This window comes from Apodemus sylvaticus, chromosome 14, assembly GCF_947179515.1.
Source record: "Apodemus sylvaticus chromosome 14, mApoSyl1.1, whole genome shotgun sequence".
NCBI lineage: Eukaryota > Metazoa > Chordata > Mammalia > Rodentia > Muridae > Apodemus > Apodemus sylvaticus.
This window is the reverse complement of record NC_067485.1, coordinates 68,305,898-68,323,308: the sequence shown is the minus strand read 5'-3', so window position 1 is coordinate 68,323,308 and position 17,411 is coordinate 68,305,898. Positions and strand designations below refer to the sequence as shown.

At 42.7% G+C, this 17,411-nt stretch overlaps 2 protein-coding genes across 2 annotated transcripts in view; one reads left to right on the top strand and one right to left on the bottom strand.

Annotated features, from left to right (window-relative positions):
- Positions 1 to 6,073, top strand: part of Pter (phosphotriesterase related) — a 74,750-nt gene extending 68,677 nt beyond the window's left edge. The window contains exon 5 of the mRNA XM_052157410.1: positions 5,270 to 6,073. Within this exon, the coding sequence (XP_052013370.1) occupies positions 5,270 to 5,480 (211 nt within the window). The 3' untranslated portion in view covers positions 5,481 to 6,073. The remainder of the gene's footprint in view (positions 1 to 5,269) is intronic.
- A 2,604-nt stretch (positions 6,074 to 8,677) lies between these two features.
- Positions 8,678 to 15,169, bottom strand: C1ql3 (complement C1q like 3). The gene is made up of 2 exons (XM_052157219.1): positions 14,544 to 15,169; positions 8,678 to 8,871 (listed from the first exon to the last, which is right to left on the bottom strand). The coding sequence occupies exons 1-2, from the start codon at positions 15,129 to 15,131 to the stop codon at positions 8,692 to 8,694; spliced, it is 768 nt and encodes a 255-aa protein (XP_052013179.1). The 5' UTR covers positions 15,132 to 15,169; the 3' UTR covers positions 8,678 to 8,691.
- Positions 15,170 to 17,411: the final 2,242 nt, after the last annotated feature.

Genomic DNA, 17,411 nt, shown 5'->3' with positions numbered 1-17,411 from the left:
TTTCTCTGAGATAGTGTAAATCTTGGGAATAGATAAGAGCATCGAGAGAAGAACAAGAACGGAGAGCCAGGGACACAATATTGAATAGACGGAGTCAAGAGCAGTACCTTATGGACAGGTAGAAATGCTTCCACGCTGATACTGTCAGGGGAAATGTAATGGATCTCAGTGAGAAACTAGGCCTCAAACCAAAGACGTGAGCACATACAATATTGCAGCAGATGTCAGGAAGGATCGAGGCTGAAGGATGATAACTGGATTTCAGATTAAGAGACTCATAATCAGGAGGTGTGGTCTCAGTTGAAGGCTTGAGGAAAGAGTAGGAGTTAAAGAAGAGGGCGGAGCATGTGAAGGCTACTTCAGTGAAGCACTGGAGGAAAGAGAGATGGGGCCGATGCCGGAAGATGATCCAGGGAACCTTCTTCCAAAGTTGCACAGTTCTGGGAGCTAAGATGGAAAGTTGGGAGGGACAGAGGCAGAGAGAATGGGCGGGAGAAAGGAAGCTAAGTCTCAGAGATTGTTAGAGAATTTCTATAAAATAGACTCTGCAGTTTTTATAGGAATGTCTGGTACTTAATAAGGAAAGATTAAATGAATATTTACTCTAAAATATTGGAAAGATAAGCAATTATCATCCAGACTCCTAAGGAGACACACATCGGTGGGACCTGGGCATGCTTAGAAAGGTAGTTGAGAGAGCATTTCCCATTCGCATTGGGAGAGCAGAGGCAAGCAATATTGTTGGTGTAGATAAATACCTTAGCAAGAAGATCAAGAACTGAGGCCACATACCTTTGTGTTTTCCAGTCTTCCTGCAAGACAGACACAATTGTTTCCATAGGAAGGGGGGAGGGCTAGATGAGAGGCAGGGTCTTGCTGAGGTCAGGAAGAACGAGTACAACTGCTGGGTTAGATGTGTTTCCAAGCCCGATGCGAGGCTGGAAATCATGGCTGCAGGACTGGATGATTTACTGACCATTTAACCAAAAGATATTTTTTAATATTGATAATAGTATCTGTGAAGCATGGTGGGTAGAGGCACTAAATGAGAACTCATAAAGATATCTAGGGTTGGAACTTTTATCGGAAAGGTGCAGTTAGTTGATGGCCAGGGGAACAGAGGAAGGGTTGAAGTGAAGATCAGAGAACCAAAGCTGGAGGTGAGGTATATGAAGAAATATGTACGTATCTGGGGTTGACGTCACAGAAAAGTTACACTACAGACGTTAAGAAGCGAATGAGAATATGTGTTAGAGCAGGCTGGGTGAAAACAGAACGAAGAGCTTGTAAGACCAGCATGGGGGAACGGAAGGTTAAGATTTCGGGACCAGAGATCCTGGGATAACAAGGACAGAAGTGTAGTATCTGGGAAGGAAACTACTGGGACAGGAGTAAGGAACGCTAGATTGAGAACTGACGCCAACACACTGAGAGGTAACGAGAGTGGGACATATACACAGCACGATTGAGGGGAATGTCCCAAACCCAGGCCTATGGCAACGAAGCTGAAGACTGCTCCTGCAGGAAGGTGACCTTGAATGTCCTGGAGCTTTCCTAGACTACTACATTTACCATTTCAGTGACGTTAGGTCGAGAGGGCTGGCTGCTACATTTTACATTAGTTGTGTAAAGTGAGGACTATTCCACATAAGCAAACTGCATCCTTCGATCTAGCCAGTGAAGCTTGTTTTGGATACTTGAACAAGTTCCTTGGCAAACAAATTATATGCCTCTTGATTTTCCCTTTGTGTATGTCTGTGTAGTGCGCATGCGTAGGAGGCGCACTCGCATGCGCACGTAGAGGCCAGAGGTTAATGATGAGAGTCTTTCCTTCTAGCTCTGTATCTTATATACTGAGCAGGTCTGTTGCTGATCTCAAAGCTTGCTGATTCTAACTAGCCAGGTTGCTCCAGCAATCCCCCGACCCCCAACCCCTGACCCCCGACCTCTTTCCAAGGTTGACATTACAAGTGGGCCTATATACCTGCCCACTTTTTTATATGGGTATTGAAGATCTGAACCTTTGTTTTTCTTGCATATGTAGCAAGTGTTTTGCCTGCTGAGCCATCCTCTCTGACTCTGTTGTTTCTTATAGTTTATTTTGTATCATAATTTTAATTCCCATGGTCAGGAACACCTTTAGGATGGACAAACAGGTTTCTTTAAGGCCCTACCAATTTTTGCCTAACCCAGAGGGTTATGTCCTTTGTCACCAGACTTGCATTTTAAAATAATGTGCTGCAGTACAACCATCTTTCATTATCTCCAAACAAAACAAACAAAATGTGGTGCTAAAGCAATGGCTAGGCAAGGCTTCTAGTGTAGAGCATTGGATTTGGTTCCCAGCAACACACAGGCACACACACACATACACACACACACACACACACACACACACACACACCACAATTGTTTTTCAAATAGATCTTCTGTAAATCTTTCATGATGAATGTCCTCAATATATTTTTTTTAATTCAGTTTGGAGATGACAGTTTCCACTCTGGTTCTCCTTTTAATTCCTAACGCTCAGTGGGGATGGGTCTTCTGCATCACTATGTCTTCTGTGAGGCTCCCAGGCCTGCTAGAACAGGAAAGAGGTGTTGCAAAAGGGGGATAAGGTAGTGGGGAAAATGGCCAAGGGCTTCCCAGTGAATCCTTCTTAACTTCTTTGGGCTATTAATTCAAGAACAAAAACTTAATTTTGGTTATCTCTCATTGCGCCAAATGTAAGGATTTTTTTATGTATTCAACATTGAATAATGTATATGTGTATAAATATAAAATTATATGTATATGCTGTAAGTATGCTTGTGTATCTCTTGCTAAGTTGTGCTTAAATCAATAGCATGCATTTGTTCACTGTACCTAGCTAATGGAAACAGCTGAGTGGCCTTTGAGGTTGCTGAAGTGCTTCGCATTGTTCATCCAGTCTTTTCTCAGCTATGGGAGTCTGCAGTCTCCCAAATGCCAGAATGCAGACACATGCTTCTGCCTACCTCTGGTTCTCAGCACCAGAAATTCTGTGTCTAACACCTGTTTTCAATCTTACGCTCCATTTCTCAAATCTTATTATATCTCTGCCTTTTCACACTTTGGAGTCTCTCTCTAATATTTGTTTGCAAAACACGAACTCATTTGTATTGCTATAATTGCTGTGATTTTTTTTTTGTCTTCTCATCTGTAGTGGCTCCTCCCTTCTGGCAGCTTCTCCATAACTCCCGTTCTTCTGCATGATTCCATCCCCTGAGAGAGATCAACTCTTAGCATAGGCATGTCCAGGCACATTCCAATCCTGGTCAGCATATGATTGTGTTTCTGGAATGTTTCTTTTTTTTTTCTTTTCTGGCATAGTGTTATGATTTTGTAGGGTTCTCTTTTTTTTTTAATTGCAACAATTTTATCCGTCACCTTCTCTCCTACAACGTCCCAACCTAAGAATATTGTGTTTCAAGGTGGAACGAAGGTATGTCCTAGGAATTTGTCTGACCGTATGTCATCATAGTAATGACATATCAAAATCCTCAGAGAAGCAACCACGCTACCACTGAGCTACATCCTGAGCTTGAAGAGGAAGGCCTCAGCTGTTCTTTTGTTGTTTTGAAAAAAAAAAGTCTGAAATATCCCAGGTGGTCGCAGAGTGGCCTGAGGCCCAGGGTGAGCCTGTCCTCCCCTTTGCTTCAACTCCTCCTGTGTCAACCCCTGGAGTGGGGTTACATGAAGCCCTGAGCACTTCCACCACTCATTCTTAAGCAGTTCTGGAGCTAGAGCCCAGTGCCTATGGTACACTGGGCCTGAGCTCTGCCTGTCTGCTGAGCTACATCTGCAAAACAGTTCTCAGACAATAAGAGAAGGTATAAAACCTTGAGAATGCTCAGGAAAATCCATGAGGCAGCAAGAGCATCCCAAAAGCTGCCCTTCCTGTAACATCCCGTTCCGTTCGTGCTATCCTGAGGTTCACCATTACACAGGTATTCTGTGAGGCTTTTCCCTTTGTGTGATAAACGATCATCTAACTCCCTTTGCTAACACCTGAAATATAGTTTGTTCGAAAGTAACTACAGACCAGGACTCCAGGACCAGTTTTAAGAAGCCAAATAGCCTTAGTGGCATAAATGATGTTAACGATGCGATGCATCTGTAAAACAGGCGTGGCATCTGTGTGTGCCTGTAAACTCCGTTTCTTTACCAAGCACCCAAGTTAGATCTTCTTTCTGGCACTTACCTTCCTCTGACCTTCAAATTGGTCTAGTATTCAACTGTAACTTCTTTTAAAGGTTCTCAGAGGGCAGATTTTTGCGCCATGGATTTTTGTGCGTAGTGTCCTGTGAGTATCACAGTAGTTACTAAATAGGACTTGTACCTGAGAATACCAAGAAAGGCTGTATCTGCCTATTAAAACAAAAGAAGACCTTTCCAATAGTCAACTCCCAGAGGAAGAGCATGATCTATCCACCTACATCCATTTGGTACTCTTGAGACTCCCCCAAGATTTTGTGTACAAGCATCCCAAAGAAAAGCCATCATTTGCAATTTGCAAGTTGCACCTCTGCACACAATGGTCAGGGACAGACACTGCCCAAAGTGCAGACCATACAGATGGCGGCTGTCATGAGGTGACTCATGCTGCAGATTACAGCTCTTAACTAGGCAAAGAGGATTACTTTTTTTTTAACAGCTAGGAAACTGTCTTTTAGTCAACTGACTATGGATTTAAAGGAACAGCTTGCTATTTTAGCAGTCTTTTGACAAGGAAGACAGACTAAAAACTTTTGGTCAGTTGCTCTAATGTTAAGAGACTACTACTAAGTCAAAATCCCTGTAGACTTCAGAGAAGCAGATGGCTCGAATACAGAGAACTTTGCCAACCCATTTTCATTGACTGTATAATGACATAGCACATACTCTGCACTTGAAAATCAGCTGACTTTACTTGTCTGAAGATTCCTTTTGTTTCTATATTTTAATCACAAGTGCCCAGTGACTTGGAGGGGACGCAGGGATAGTGTCAAAAATCGAGGCTAAGACAAGCATTTTAAAGAGAAGACACTCTCAGAAATACGTCTTGGTAGAAATTTCTGTGTGCACAGAATGAGGACCTCATTCAGACTAGGGTGAAGTAACACCTGCTCTGTATTCACTTAGAATCCCCTGGTGCATATGCCAGAAGGAAAGGCAGAATCTTTATAAGAACAGTAGTATGTTCAGGAGTGAAAGGTAAGATCTCAAACATGAGACTACTGGCATGTAATGAGTTAATGTTTTTACACAGGGTCCATTTTCTAGTGGATGAGGGCTATGAAGATCGGATCGTCATGGCACATGACATACACACAAAGCATCGACTGATGAAGTACGGAGGTCACGGCTACTCACACATCCTCACCAACATCGTTCCTAAGATGCTCCTTAGAGGACTGACTGAGCGAGTACTTGATAAGATACTCATAGAAAACCCTAAACAATGGCTGACTTTTAAATAGGATGGCTGTTCATGAGTCCAGACCTAGAGGATAAAATTAGCAGAGAATAATCGGTGATTTCAAATCTACAGGAGACATTAATCCAATCTACACAGAACTGGGGATGACGTATCACTTCCCTCCTATGAGAAACTGGATAACTACCACAGGGAAACCTCTTGTCTCTTGTTGGGGCTACTGGGCTCAAGGGAGTCCCATTGTTTTTCCTTAATAAAACAAACATGGAAGAGCATGTTTCCAAACAAAAGTTTAAAGCTGTATCCCCTAAGAGTCATTTTGGATGTCTTCCCGAACCCTGACTCTATGATCTGCAGTACTTGAGAAAAATGAAAGTGTTTCTAGCTAAGTTGCCCCCTCCTGGAGCAATCTAATGTTTCTTGTAATATTGATGATCCTACTAATTATCCTGCTGTTCTTTAATTAATGCTTAATGATTAATATGGCATTTTAAAACCACTTTTGCAACAAGGAAAGCTAAATTTTGAGACATTTTTTTCCCAAAGGAGACTGCAATAAAATTACCAATTCACAACAATAAAAATATTTTGGAAGGTTAACTATGTGTTTTCTGCCTATTTATGTAAACATAATAAATCAATTTCACTGACTTTGGCTTTCTGGTCTCTATTTTTACTGCTAACTATGTTGTGTTTTTGAAAAGTCTGTCTAAGAACATATAACAGTAGTGAATTATAAAAAATGCAATAATAAAAGTAAAAATATATTACATAATATAGTTTAATGAATCATTACAGTTATTATAACAAAGGCCACAATTTAATTAATTCATGTTATATGCAAAGAAAAAGAGAAATGTTTGCCTTTTATAGAGTCCTTTTATTTGTGTACCTTTTATTTCTTTTTTCCTTAGGCCTAAACAGAGAAAATAATGCTTATTTGTCTAAAGAAAAGGTCAGGTCTATTAGAAATGACAGTCTGTTTGTAAACACTACTCTTTAGAAGAGATCCAGCCACGAAGTTCTGTGCTAATAAAGCCTTTTCAAAATGTTAGTTAAAATGCTTAATCGATGCACACTGTTGTTTATAAGTTAATCCTTTGAATCCTCGCTATGTGATTTGGTACCCAAGACAAATCTCTAATCCCTTGCTTCCAATCCATCTTAGTAAGTATATGCTGTTAAGTAGAAATTAAAAGTGTGGCAATTCATTGGTGAGTTACCTTACATATTATTAGAAGGGCCAAATCCAATTAGTCACTATTCTTGATGAATGATCTAAGTGTTTTTATCATATAAATCACGACAGTTACTCAGACCAAGGCATTTAAATACAGCAAACACCACCTTTAGATGGGAACACCATGCATAGCTCTTGGAAAAGTTTGCTAAACTAAAGCTATTTCAGTTGATCATAGCTGATCAAGCTCTCTGTATATTAGAACAAAAAGTACTAAAGTTGGGTGAGCCAAAAGAACAGCCCAATTCCTTTAAAGGGAAAAATGCAAATGTCCTTCCCCAGTAAACCAAGCAGATTTTTAAATCTCTGGTTTTGAAATCTACTTGTCAAAGAGTGTTTAAAGGCAACTGAAAGGGGGGCAGATTTTCCACGGTAAGAGGGGAAAGTGTGTGCGAGTAGCATGCGTTCGCATGTGATTTGATCTTTCCCTTACACTAATGAGATGGCTCTTGGCAGTGTGTTTTCACTAGAGAGAATGGGTTTGCACTACACTGTCAGCTTCAATCCAACAGAAAGAAAAAAAAAAGAATTTACTGCTCAAATGAGTATGTTTCATAAACATGGTAAGAGAGAGCTGCTTGGGTCCTAAAGTACTAGGTACTGTACTGGTAGTCTGCCAAGATTGCAGATAAAGTATGGATTGCATATGGAGTAGTTACCATGGGATCAACTAACGCTCACATGTGCAACTCGGGGCATTGGAATCTACTATGATTTGATTTTTCTGGATAACACTTAAAGAGAAGTCACTTTTATCATTTTGCTACTCTATGTATTGGTATCTTCTAAAATATATCTCGATCTAAAATAAGTCAAAGAATTTGTGCATGGTTCTGTGTGTATAGATATATACTTTTTAAATTTGTTTTTTGAGCTGTACAGCCACTCTGCCTAGTGAACTGAAGCCATGTATATATAATATTTTCATCTAACATATATGTATATAAATAAGTGTGTGGCAGATATTTATATAAAATATATACACTTTGTTGTCATGTTGGTTCTATGTGAAACTCCTAATTTTGAAATAACCTCAGGCTACAGATTTGTGGTAACTGTTTGAAGGCCTTACTTACTGTCCCCTTGGTGACGCATGCAGTAGCTCAAGTTAAACTTTTGTGCCTTAGGTTACGAACAATCTTTTGTTCCTAAGAAGGCAAAAGCCTCCATCTGACTTCATACCAAAGAATAAAATTTCTCTGACTGTTGAAGAGAGTCTAAATGTATTCTATTGATGAAATGGACACACATGGGTTGTTTTTTTCTAAATACCATACATAATTATACATTTTCACACTTAGAGGGTAATCCTATTATACAATTTCAATCTCTATTTTTTAAGACTATCACCAGAAAAAAGAGAGAAAAGAAAATTCACATGTAAAGAAAAAAATGTGAAAATGATCACAGGCTTGGGAATTCCCACAAATCCAGAAAATTCCAGGTTAAGGCTTCAAGTTGAATCATTCCCAGGTCTAGCTCTAAAGATAACCAGAGTACAAGGCAAACAATATCTTTGGGGACAAGCAGCATTACTTCAATTAGACCTTCTCCTGCAGGGAAAAATGACTCCTCCCTACACTACAAATAGACTCCAAGTACCTTAATAAGCAGGTAAACTCACAAGAACCAAAGCTGACACGTGAATAAAGCAGCAAGATCACAGTACACCAAAGTATTATAGATATCGAAGAAATAATTCAGTGTCTTAGATTTTTCTATAAAAATGTGTGGTCTATATAGGACTTCATTCACATGGACACTAACAATAAGGAGTATTTGCTTTGGCGGTAGTGGATCACACATCTGCTTATCTTGCGTTAAATACTTTTTTTTTTTTTTTTACATAATGTGTCTGCGTGATACAGATGTGAGTCAGGTAGCATTTGATCTTCCCACATTTACACAACTGAGATGCCCTGCAAAGGGCATGCCCTGGGGTCCTTGATTCACTGACGTTAGCCATACGAATCCAGCGTTCAAACTCAGAACAGCAAGCTCAATCTCTGCATTATCAGTCAGCATAAATAATAAATCCAGAGAATGTGCTGTATTTGTTGTTGTTTCCTCCGTGGGCCTTCCCACCATCTAATTTGATATAGACTTCATCTCCTGGTTCCAGGTGAAGGACCACACTGTTACTGGCATAGTCGTAATTCTGATCAGCGTCTTGGGCAATTGCACTAGCACGCACCTATATGAAACAGACAAGAGTTAGAGTTTGTAAAAAGAGAATCCTCAAGTTGCCCCTTTTACATAATAACAGACTTGCAGTCATAGCATACAATGTAGCACACTGATGTTGCTGCTGTCCCCATAGGTTTAGAAGGAATTTCCATAACAACTTCAACCATGTTACTGGAAAGAGAAAAGAAAAAAAAAATGTTGCTTTAATAAGGGACATTTCTGCCATCCTTTCTATCCTTGTAAATAAAGCATGCCAATCTAATTTCCTCTCCGATTGCTGCTTTTTCTGATTCCTTGAATCTCCATATCCAGTCACATTTTGAAATGGAAATAGCAGTATTGTTTTGCATTTTAATTTAAATCAGATAACAGCATCCCAACTAACTGTGTACTTCAATGGGTCATCATAATCATTGGAAATCTGATATCTCTAGCAATAAAAGATCAAGGGAAAATAAAGGAAGAAAGCCTTTTGGTTTAGAGCTTTGGAAATCTGAACATGCAAAGCCCCTTTTATCCAGAACTTCAGAAGCAGCTTGAGTCACTTAAACATATTTGTTTGCATCTCCCATATTTCCAAACGTCTTTTTATTTTGTGTGTGTGTCTTTTTATCATTTAATTATATGTGCCTTTAAATCAACAATTTAATTCCACCAGATACAAAAAGTTTAGAAGGGGGTTAAATTTGTGACCTAAGATTGGGATTGCTGGGTGCTATTGTTGAATTGTTCTTCCTGTTTATGTGATTGTCAACGTGTCTGACTTTGAGGACGGGAGCAGACTACAATCCTCTTATGTTCTGCCTTTGTCTCATTAGTGGGCTGATAAACATTTGCACATGGTCAAATCACCTATCATATCATATCAATCATATCATATCATATCAATCATATCATATCATATAGACATTCTGCTACGATCCCTCCTCGAGCAATGCTTCAGCCTCATTTAGACATATTTTGATTCTGCCATGGGAAAAAAATGTTTCAAAAGGCAGGCTTGTGTGTGGTTTATTTCAGTAACACGTCTTCTACTTGGTGGCTTGTTTCAGTTCTACTATAATGATATTTCCCTGAATAGCATAGCAAATGATTTAGTGGCTTTTGTAAACCTGCACTATGTAATAATGCATGACTTGGGGTATAATAGGCTAGGTTTTATCACTTGGCAGAAAGAAAGAAATGAGACATAAGTCAAGAATTTCCATATATGTCTTTCAGAATGTAAATGATGGGTTTTCAAATTAAATTTTCATGGGAAGATATGTTCTCACATTAATGCTGAACTGGCCATAAAGGAGAAGGCTCTTTGACACCCCTGAGCTCGGGATGTCATTTGAGTAGTATTTTAACAATTTTTTTTTCTTTCTGGGTATCATATAGCAAAAGACGAGAAGGGCTTAAAGGATTTGGAATTGCTTATCACTATGCTAACTGGCATTAATATAATGAAACCAGTATGCTGTGTGATTACACTCAAAGCTTTGACTCAAATGTGTTTGTCACTGGTGAGGTGATCCATTTTAACCATTACATAGCAATGCTCTTGGACTTCGTAATATTTTTTTTTTTTTTTTTAGGAATTCGTCTTTGGTTTGTAGAAGCTGAAGGCTTTCATTTACTCATTACACTTAGTTATTAATTCTTAGTGAAGAAAATCTACACAATGAGCATATCATCATTCTGGCTTGACTATTAGAACATGTGGATTATTTTTAATGAATGGAAAAAAATTAAAATGCAAACTAGCAATTATCTATATTAACAATATGTTGCTTTATCATCAAACTAATGTACTACTAATGTACTTCCCAGCTATTATTAATGAGAATAGAGTTTTACAGCATTTTTATTATATGCTTTCTGAAGTGTTGTCCATTTTCATTGTCTTCTACATGTAAACTTTAGGAGCCAGGACTCACTGAAGTCTTTGATTTAGAGACTGTAACCTTTCAAAAACATACAATGTGGCTTTTTGTTCTTTAGACTAAATGAAAGTACATCTTGCCATTTTCAGTCCAGAAAGCACAACCAGAAAACCCTGCTAGGGCCTTGGTGTGAATCCCCACATAGAAGGCTATCCTTCCCAATTCTTATTTCCTTTGTTGAATAAACCCAGTGTGGTAGCTTTATCATAGAAAGCAATTTCCTAACATTTTAACCTATGCAGCAGTCCAGGACTTTCCCAATTAAATACGCACCATCTGCCAGTGGCCGTGATGTCAGATGCCTGTCCACCCATCACACTCTGAGAGTGTAATGGGACATGGAATTTCAAGCACTGATATCTATCCCACTGACTTCAACAATTCTTCCTCGAAGCCATCAAACTATTGAGGAAGGTAATGTGTTCGCCCTGAAGGCTATTTTCAGATTCCTAAATGTGCACCGATTTCAGCATTTTGTCCGGGGAGTATAATGCATCCTTTTTTCCCGGCCCAATATACCTACTTCTGCCTAAATTCACTTTAATATCTTTTCTTAGTATGTTAACTACATAGTTTCTTGGCTTTATCTTCGGTATGCATTTCTCTGCTTTTAAAGAGAGAACTCATTTGGCAGGTACATCATCCCTCTTTCTGAAAAAATAAATATGAAACCCCACAGTATTACTCTTTCCAATGTAGCTCACGTCCATTGTTACCATGCCTAATAAGTTCTTGTAAGTGGAAAGCTTATCTCTACTTTATATGACTAATTTTCTGGCAATTTAATTTTTATTATGGTGGCATACTGTAATGACATTATACTAACTGCTCAGAGTCTTTTTTTTTTCAGGTTTTTAACTACAAGTATATGAACATTAGTAATGTTTTCCTGTAAAGCTATCTGAGCTCCATTTTTACCTTTCATAGGCACTGTGATAGGCTTTCAACAAATTATATGATTAAATGTATGCTAATGGTTTCATGGGGGTTGTGTGGTCCTTTGTAGTGAATGATATGTTTGTAAGAATATACTAGGCTGTATAGTTTTAGCATTGTCTTATTATTGAGGGATTATCATACAAAATGTTTACGGCAACATTTGCTAATCAAATTAATTGTTACTGATGTTCTGGTAATTTGATTTTCATTGTACTCCTGAGGAATCATAAGCAAAAGGTTAAGTGGTACATCAGGTTAATTTATTCGCCTTTGATGTTTCCATCTGTGACCCTGCGTTCAACACAAAGCATAAATAAGATGGCCTTCATATGGTTGTGGTCCAGAGACATTGCTCCCTCCAACAGTGAAACACGACATTCGTTCCTCATTGTTAATTTCTGTCCTTCTCAAAATCCTCTTAATCCACAGAACAACACTCTCACATGGATCTCTGAGTTAACCTTTTATAAAAACAAATTAGGTCATCTCAGGGGCGGGGGTAGGGGGGACACTAATAAACAAGCATACAGACTATGACTGAAAATCAAAAATAAAGTATTTATTTTAAAATTAGTGAAAAAGATATTTTTTTACACAAGATTTCCCACTTGGCACTGGCTACAGCCAGACTTTATAAAAGTGTTTTATTCTAAAGACAAAACTCCTTAGCTGTAATATCACAGTAATCACTTCCCAAGGTGATCCACACTGAACTTGGAAGCATATATTTTTCTGAATTACCTGTTACCCACTTTTTGAAGAAGCAGCATCTTGACAAGCAGCCAATGAAGAGCATTAGGGACGTGTTTTACCCAGTTGCTTTCCTGATCCCCACAGACCTGAATGTTCAAGTGCTACAGGAAGCAGCTTACCCCAATGGAATGTTGTTTTTTTTTAAAAGACATGCACATTTTAATTTTAGAACTCATATACAGAAGGCTTTCCCTCTACTCATTGGTATATGTACAGACTCCACTGTCTAACCACCAATATCTGACTGTGGTGCTACTTCCTGGGGCTTCCTGCATTTGCAATCTCCAGACATTTTTTTAAATTACCATTTCTATATTGTTGATGAAATGAGACCATTTGTACATTTTAATGACTCTAAAAATATATTTTTAGTATAGTAGTGCTTCACAGACCTAACTTGCGAGTCTGAGAGCTGCCTGCCAGGGGCCTCTTCCCAAGTCATCCGGCCAGACAGACAGACAGGGCAGGTCTGTTAGTGAGCCGCCTCATCCCTGCAACTACCTAGCCCGCCGTCCAGGGAACAGTTTTTTATTTCTCTTCATATTGTTTTCGTGCATAATAACTGTAATGAACAAACTCTGTCAGTGCCTCCTGGTGGCCATGTTTCCTCTTTTTTTCATTTTTCATTTTTTTAAAATATTTTTTATTATTATTCCTAGTGTACTGGGGGTTCTGGAAGGGCTTTGCAGAAAAGAAGATACCATTTAAATGTGTATCATACATTTAGGACATTCATCTTTTATCTTTGAAAAAAAAATCTGACACTAAAATGAGTCTTGAGGAAAAAAGAAAGGAAAGAAGGGAGGACGGTAGGAAGGCAGGCAGGCAGGCAAAGCCCTAAAGGTGCTCAGTAGAAACCTGGGTTTAGATAACATCTGAATTTTCAGGGGACCAAAGACCTAAAGCACATCAGCCCTTGATCAGTCAAAATGACTGCAGGAAATGAGGTATCTTGAAGGTGATGACAGGGATGCGAGATCTTTCTTGCTGGTCAGTAGGCAAAGTTTCCAGCTCAGGAACTCAGCACAGCTGGCTACCAGGACAAAGGCCTCACCCCCTGGTGCCTGAACTTGGAGCGTGCAGAAGGTCTGATTACACTTTTAGCTGTATTTTCCCCCTGTGGCTACAAGATCAAAGATGCTTCTGTTTTGCCCTGACCTGGCCCGCACCACAGGCCAGTGGCCCCTGTGGCACCACCTACCAGGTCCTGATTCGGGCTCATCTGAGGCTATTTTGCAGCCAAAGCAAGGCAAGGCAAGGCAGCTGTGGTCAAGAAGGCTAGGTTTAGGAAGAGCCTCTCTACCTACCATGGTGCCCTGGAGACAGCAGGTGCTGAAAGGGCTGAGCTCTGACCCGCCACCTTCCCGGCCAACCTCCTTGCTTATTTTCCTACTTCAAACTGCAGAGCAGGGTTTCCTGCGTTTTGCTTGCCAGCTGCTATACTTTTACAGTGTAAACGCAACTTTTTCTGTTCCCAGTAGTTCTTCCTTTGGAAACTAACTAGAGTGTAAAGTGACTCTTTAGTATCACGGCCCCAAGACCTCTCAAAGGCCATGACAGTGCTGTCTGAGCCCTGAGTGGCCCTGTCTGAGACTCACTCTTGGGGGTCCTTCCTTTCTCCCTGGAGGGCTGGTCTATCTCCTCTGAGTCTGGAGCCCTGACACGCCCATTTCGGGCTTCTGAAGCCTTCTACTTTCTCGGTGAAAGGCTGGAAGCAACCAGGGATTCCCGCCCTGCTCCAAGACTCCCTTAGTCCAGGAGTTGGCCCCAGGGCCAAGATCCCAGTTTCTCGCCCCTCGAGGGTGATGCTCACAATTGCGCGCGCTGAGCACGGACCTGGCCCCCTAAAACTACCCAGTTTGGGCTGCGAGGCGCCCTCTTCCGCGTACGACCCCCACCTCTCCAGCCTGTCACAGAGTCCCCCTCGCCTAAGCCCGGGGAGCCGGGTTGCCGCGCCCTTCCTCCGCGGGCTCCCACCCCCATTTCCGGGGTCTCCTCCCTCTTGTCAGCACCTTCCCGCACTTGCTCTCCGCCCTCCCCACTGCCTGCCCGCGCTCACCTGGTTGTTTTTGCAGAGATCAGCCCACATGCTGGTGCCGTCTCCTCCGCGCATCAGGACGTGGTAGGTGAAGAAGTAGATACCCGGGATGGAGCAGGTGAACTTGCCCGTAGTGGGATCGTAGTGATTTCCGAGATTGGTTACCACGTCGTCGAACTTGAGCACCTCGTAGCCTTCGTGCTGCCGTTTGAGGCCAGCATAGAAGGCGATCTTGGGCACCGTGCTATAGGTGGCCGCGCTGATAGCCCCGGCTGCATTCAGGCCGGGCGCCCCAGGCGGGCCAGGCAAGCCTTGGCGGCCGGGCTCTCCCTTCTCTCCCGGGGGCCCCACGGGGCCCGGTGGTCCGGGCTCTCCCGGGGGCCCACGCGGGCCTGCCTTCCCCGGCCTGCCGGCCTCGCCTTTGGGACCCTGGATGAAAGTGGGCAGGGACTGCATAAGGCCCCGGTCCGGAGTGGCGGCGGTGCTGGGAGCCTTGGTGCCCCCGTAGGGGTCGCAGACCATGCGGCAGGTGCCCAGCATCTCGTAGTGCGCCGACGTGCCGGCCGAGCTCACCAGCACCGGGATGAGGATGACCAGCAGAAGCACCATCACCACCCCCAGAGCCCCGGCGGCGATCAGGCGCCTCCTGCTGCCCACGAGCCGGCTCAGCGCGGGCCGATCCTCTTGTCTGCTTTTGGACAAAATTTTGAAGGTTGGGCGGGGACCTCCTCAGAGCCGAAAACAATCCCCCTTCGAACCCCAACTCCCCTGGGCGGGCGCGCGCCGGTCGCTCTTCACCGGCTCCTGCTCCCCCCGCTGAGGATGCGGCTAGGGAGGGAGCTGGGGCGCCAAGTGACTTGAGCTGAAGTCCCGAGCTGAGGGTGGGGGCTGGGGGGAGGGGTGCTCAGGGCGCCCTCTCGCCTCCTGCCAGCCCCTTCGCACCTGTGGCTGCGGCGGGTGCCGGTGCGGCCACCCGGAGGGCAGAGCCAGCGGCCGCCTGCTGCGCTCTCCCGGAGCAGCTCACACTTTTATGCCGCTGCTGCCCGCGATCGACTTTTCCTTTTTTGCAGACTGCGCCAGTTCTCACCAACTTTCCGTCTGAAGTTGCCTTTTTCCCCCCCCTGCTTCTTGTTTCTTTTCTTTCGCTGGCTGGGCTCGTCTGTCCTTGTCTTTCTTTTTTTTTCTTTTTCTTTTTCTTTTGCAGCCACCACGACTCTAATAGAAGCGCACCCCCAAAGCCCTAGAGGGCTGCGGAAGCTCGGGTCCGGCGGCCCCCGAGATGCGCGGAGCAGCGGCGATTCGCTGGATCCGCCCGCAGCTCAGAGGAGCTCAGGGACGGAGATAGGAGCTAGCCAGCAGCAGCGAGAGCCTCACTGTCTGCCGAAAGCTGAGCGAGAGAGGCTGAACGCAGAATTCTGCCTGGGTACCACCTGCCAGGAGAAGAGGAGGCTGACAAACGCGCGCCGGAGCAATTTATAGGAACCCAAGGCACAGAGGAAGGGGAGCCGCTTTGGCATCTCTCTGCAGCATCTGCTCTGCTCGGCCCACTCACACAGAGTTTGGCATTACTCTGACAATGTGGGATTTTTTTTTTCGGCCTCTCTCTTTCCCCCCACCCCCTCTGGAAGGAATGAACAGTGAAATCCTGAATACTTCCTTGTCTAACCCAGACGATGGCAGCGTCCTAGCTGGTCATACTGGGGGGGAGGGAGACAGGCAACTGCTCTCAGGACTCAAGGGTCACACCTAAATCTATTTCCCCAGCGCCAACAGCTCTTGTTAGAGGTGCAAGTGAAGGTTGAAAGGAAGGAGGTTTGATGACAACATTTCTCCTCTGGTTCATCCACGATCGGTGCTTCAGGTGTTTTTCAAAATGCCACTTTTAACATAAGGAGGGCCCTCTCCAGTTTTCCAGTCAGTAGATGTGCATCTTTTTTTTTTAACCTTAGCATTTGCTTCCACAGCCTCCTAGATGAACTAATATGAGAACAGTGACGTGTATTTTAAAAACCAAAGGACATTTCTAGATTTAAATGAACTTGCCCACCGCCCAAAAGGAAGAGGGCTGGTTCTTTTTACAAGTGCCACACCACGATGAGAGCATGCATGAGCTTCCAGTTGCAGCACCCTTCAGGAGATAGCGTCATTGGAGTTGCATTTGCTTAAACATGCAACACTCGGGAGAAGTCATCACTTGTCCAAATGCCTTCAAAGGTCTTACAATAAAGCAAGCGGGATTTGCAAAAGTGCTGCTTTCCATGAGACAGAGTTCTGTAGGCGCCATAGCAGATATGCATTGGGGGAGGGAAAATACGGGGAATTATGACAAAGGAAAGCCACCACCCCTAACAGTGGAAGAACTAGAAGAAGAAACCACTTGAAATTTAGAATATTAGTACAGGGCCCCCCAGAGTGAGTATTAGGAGAGTTATCCCACCCACAAATACATCTGACATATAAGAATGGTTTTAAATAAATAAGTAGGATTGATTCCTACATCACACTTCTGCATTCAGGAACGATAGATGTCAATCAAACATAATTGACATTTACTTGCCAATAGGAATGATGGCTGGGAAGACAGTTATTTATTACAATGGGGTGGGAATCCGGAATAAGAAGCAGAAACAAATAATAATATAGCAAGTGAGTCGTACATCCCTGGGGACTATCAGCAGATGCTGGTCTTGCCTAACGACTCCAGGACAAGGTATCTCCTTCAAGATTCCACAGCCCCTCTGCACTGTACCCCACCCCAACAGTTAAGTTCCTTCTTCTCTGATTCAAAACAAAGTCAAGTGGGCAGACAGATAGAAACGTTCATTGGTTTCCTGGAGAGGAATGTTAGCAACTAAAAGAGTCAACACCAAGGAGGTGAGCTTGCATCCC

What these genes read in the sequence shown, in the direction of transcription:
- C1ql3 (XM_052157219.1), bottom strand. Translation starts at nt 15,131, where the DNA reads ATGGTGCTTCTGCTGGTCATCCTCATCCCGGTGCTGGTGAGCTCGGCC. An exon ending in ATCTCTGCAAAAACAACCAG is followed by an intron (nt 8,872 to 14,543) that starts GTGAGCGCGGGC and finishes TGTTTCATATAG; the next exon opens with GTGCGTGCTAGTGCAATTGC.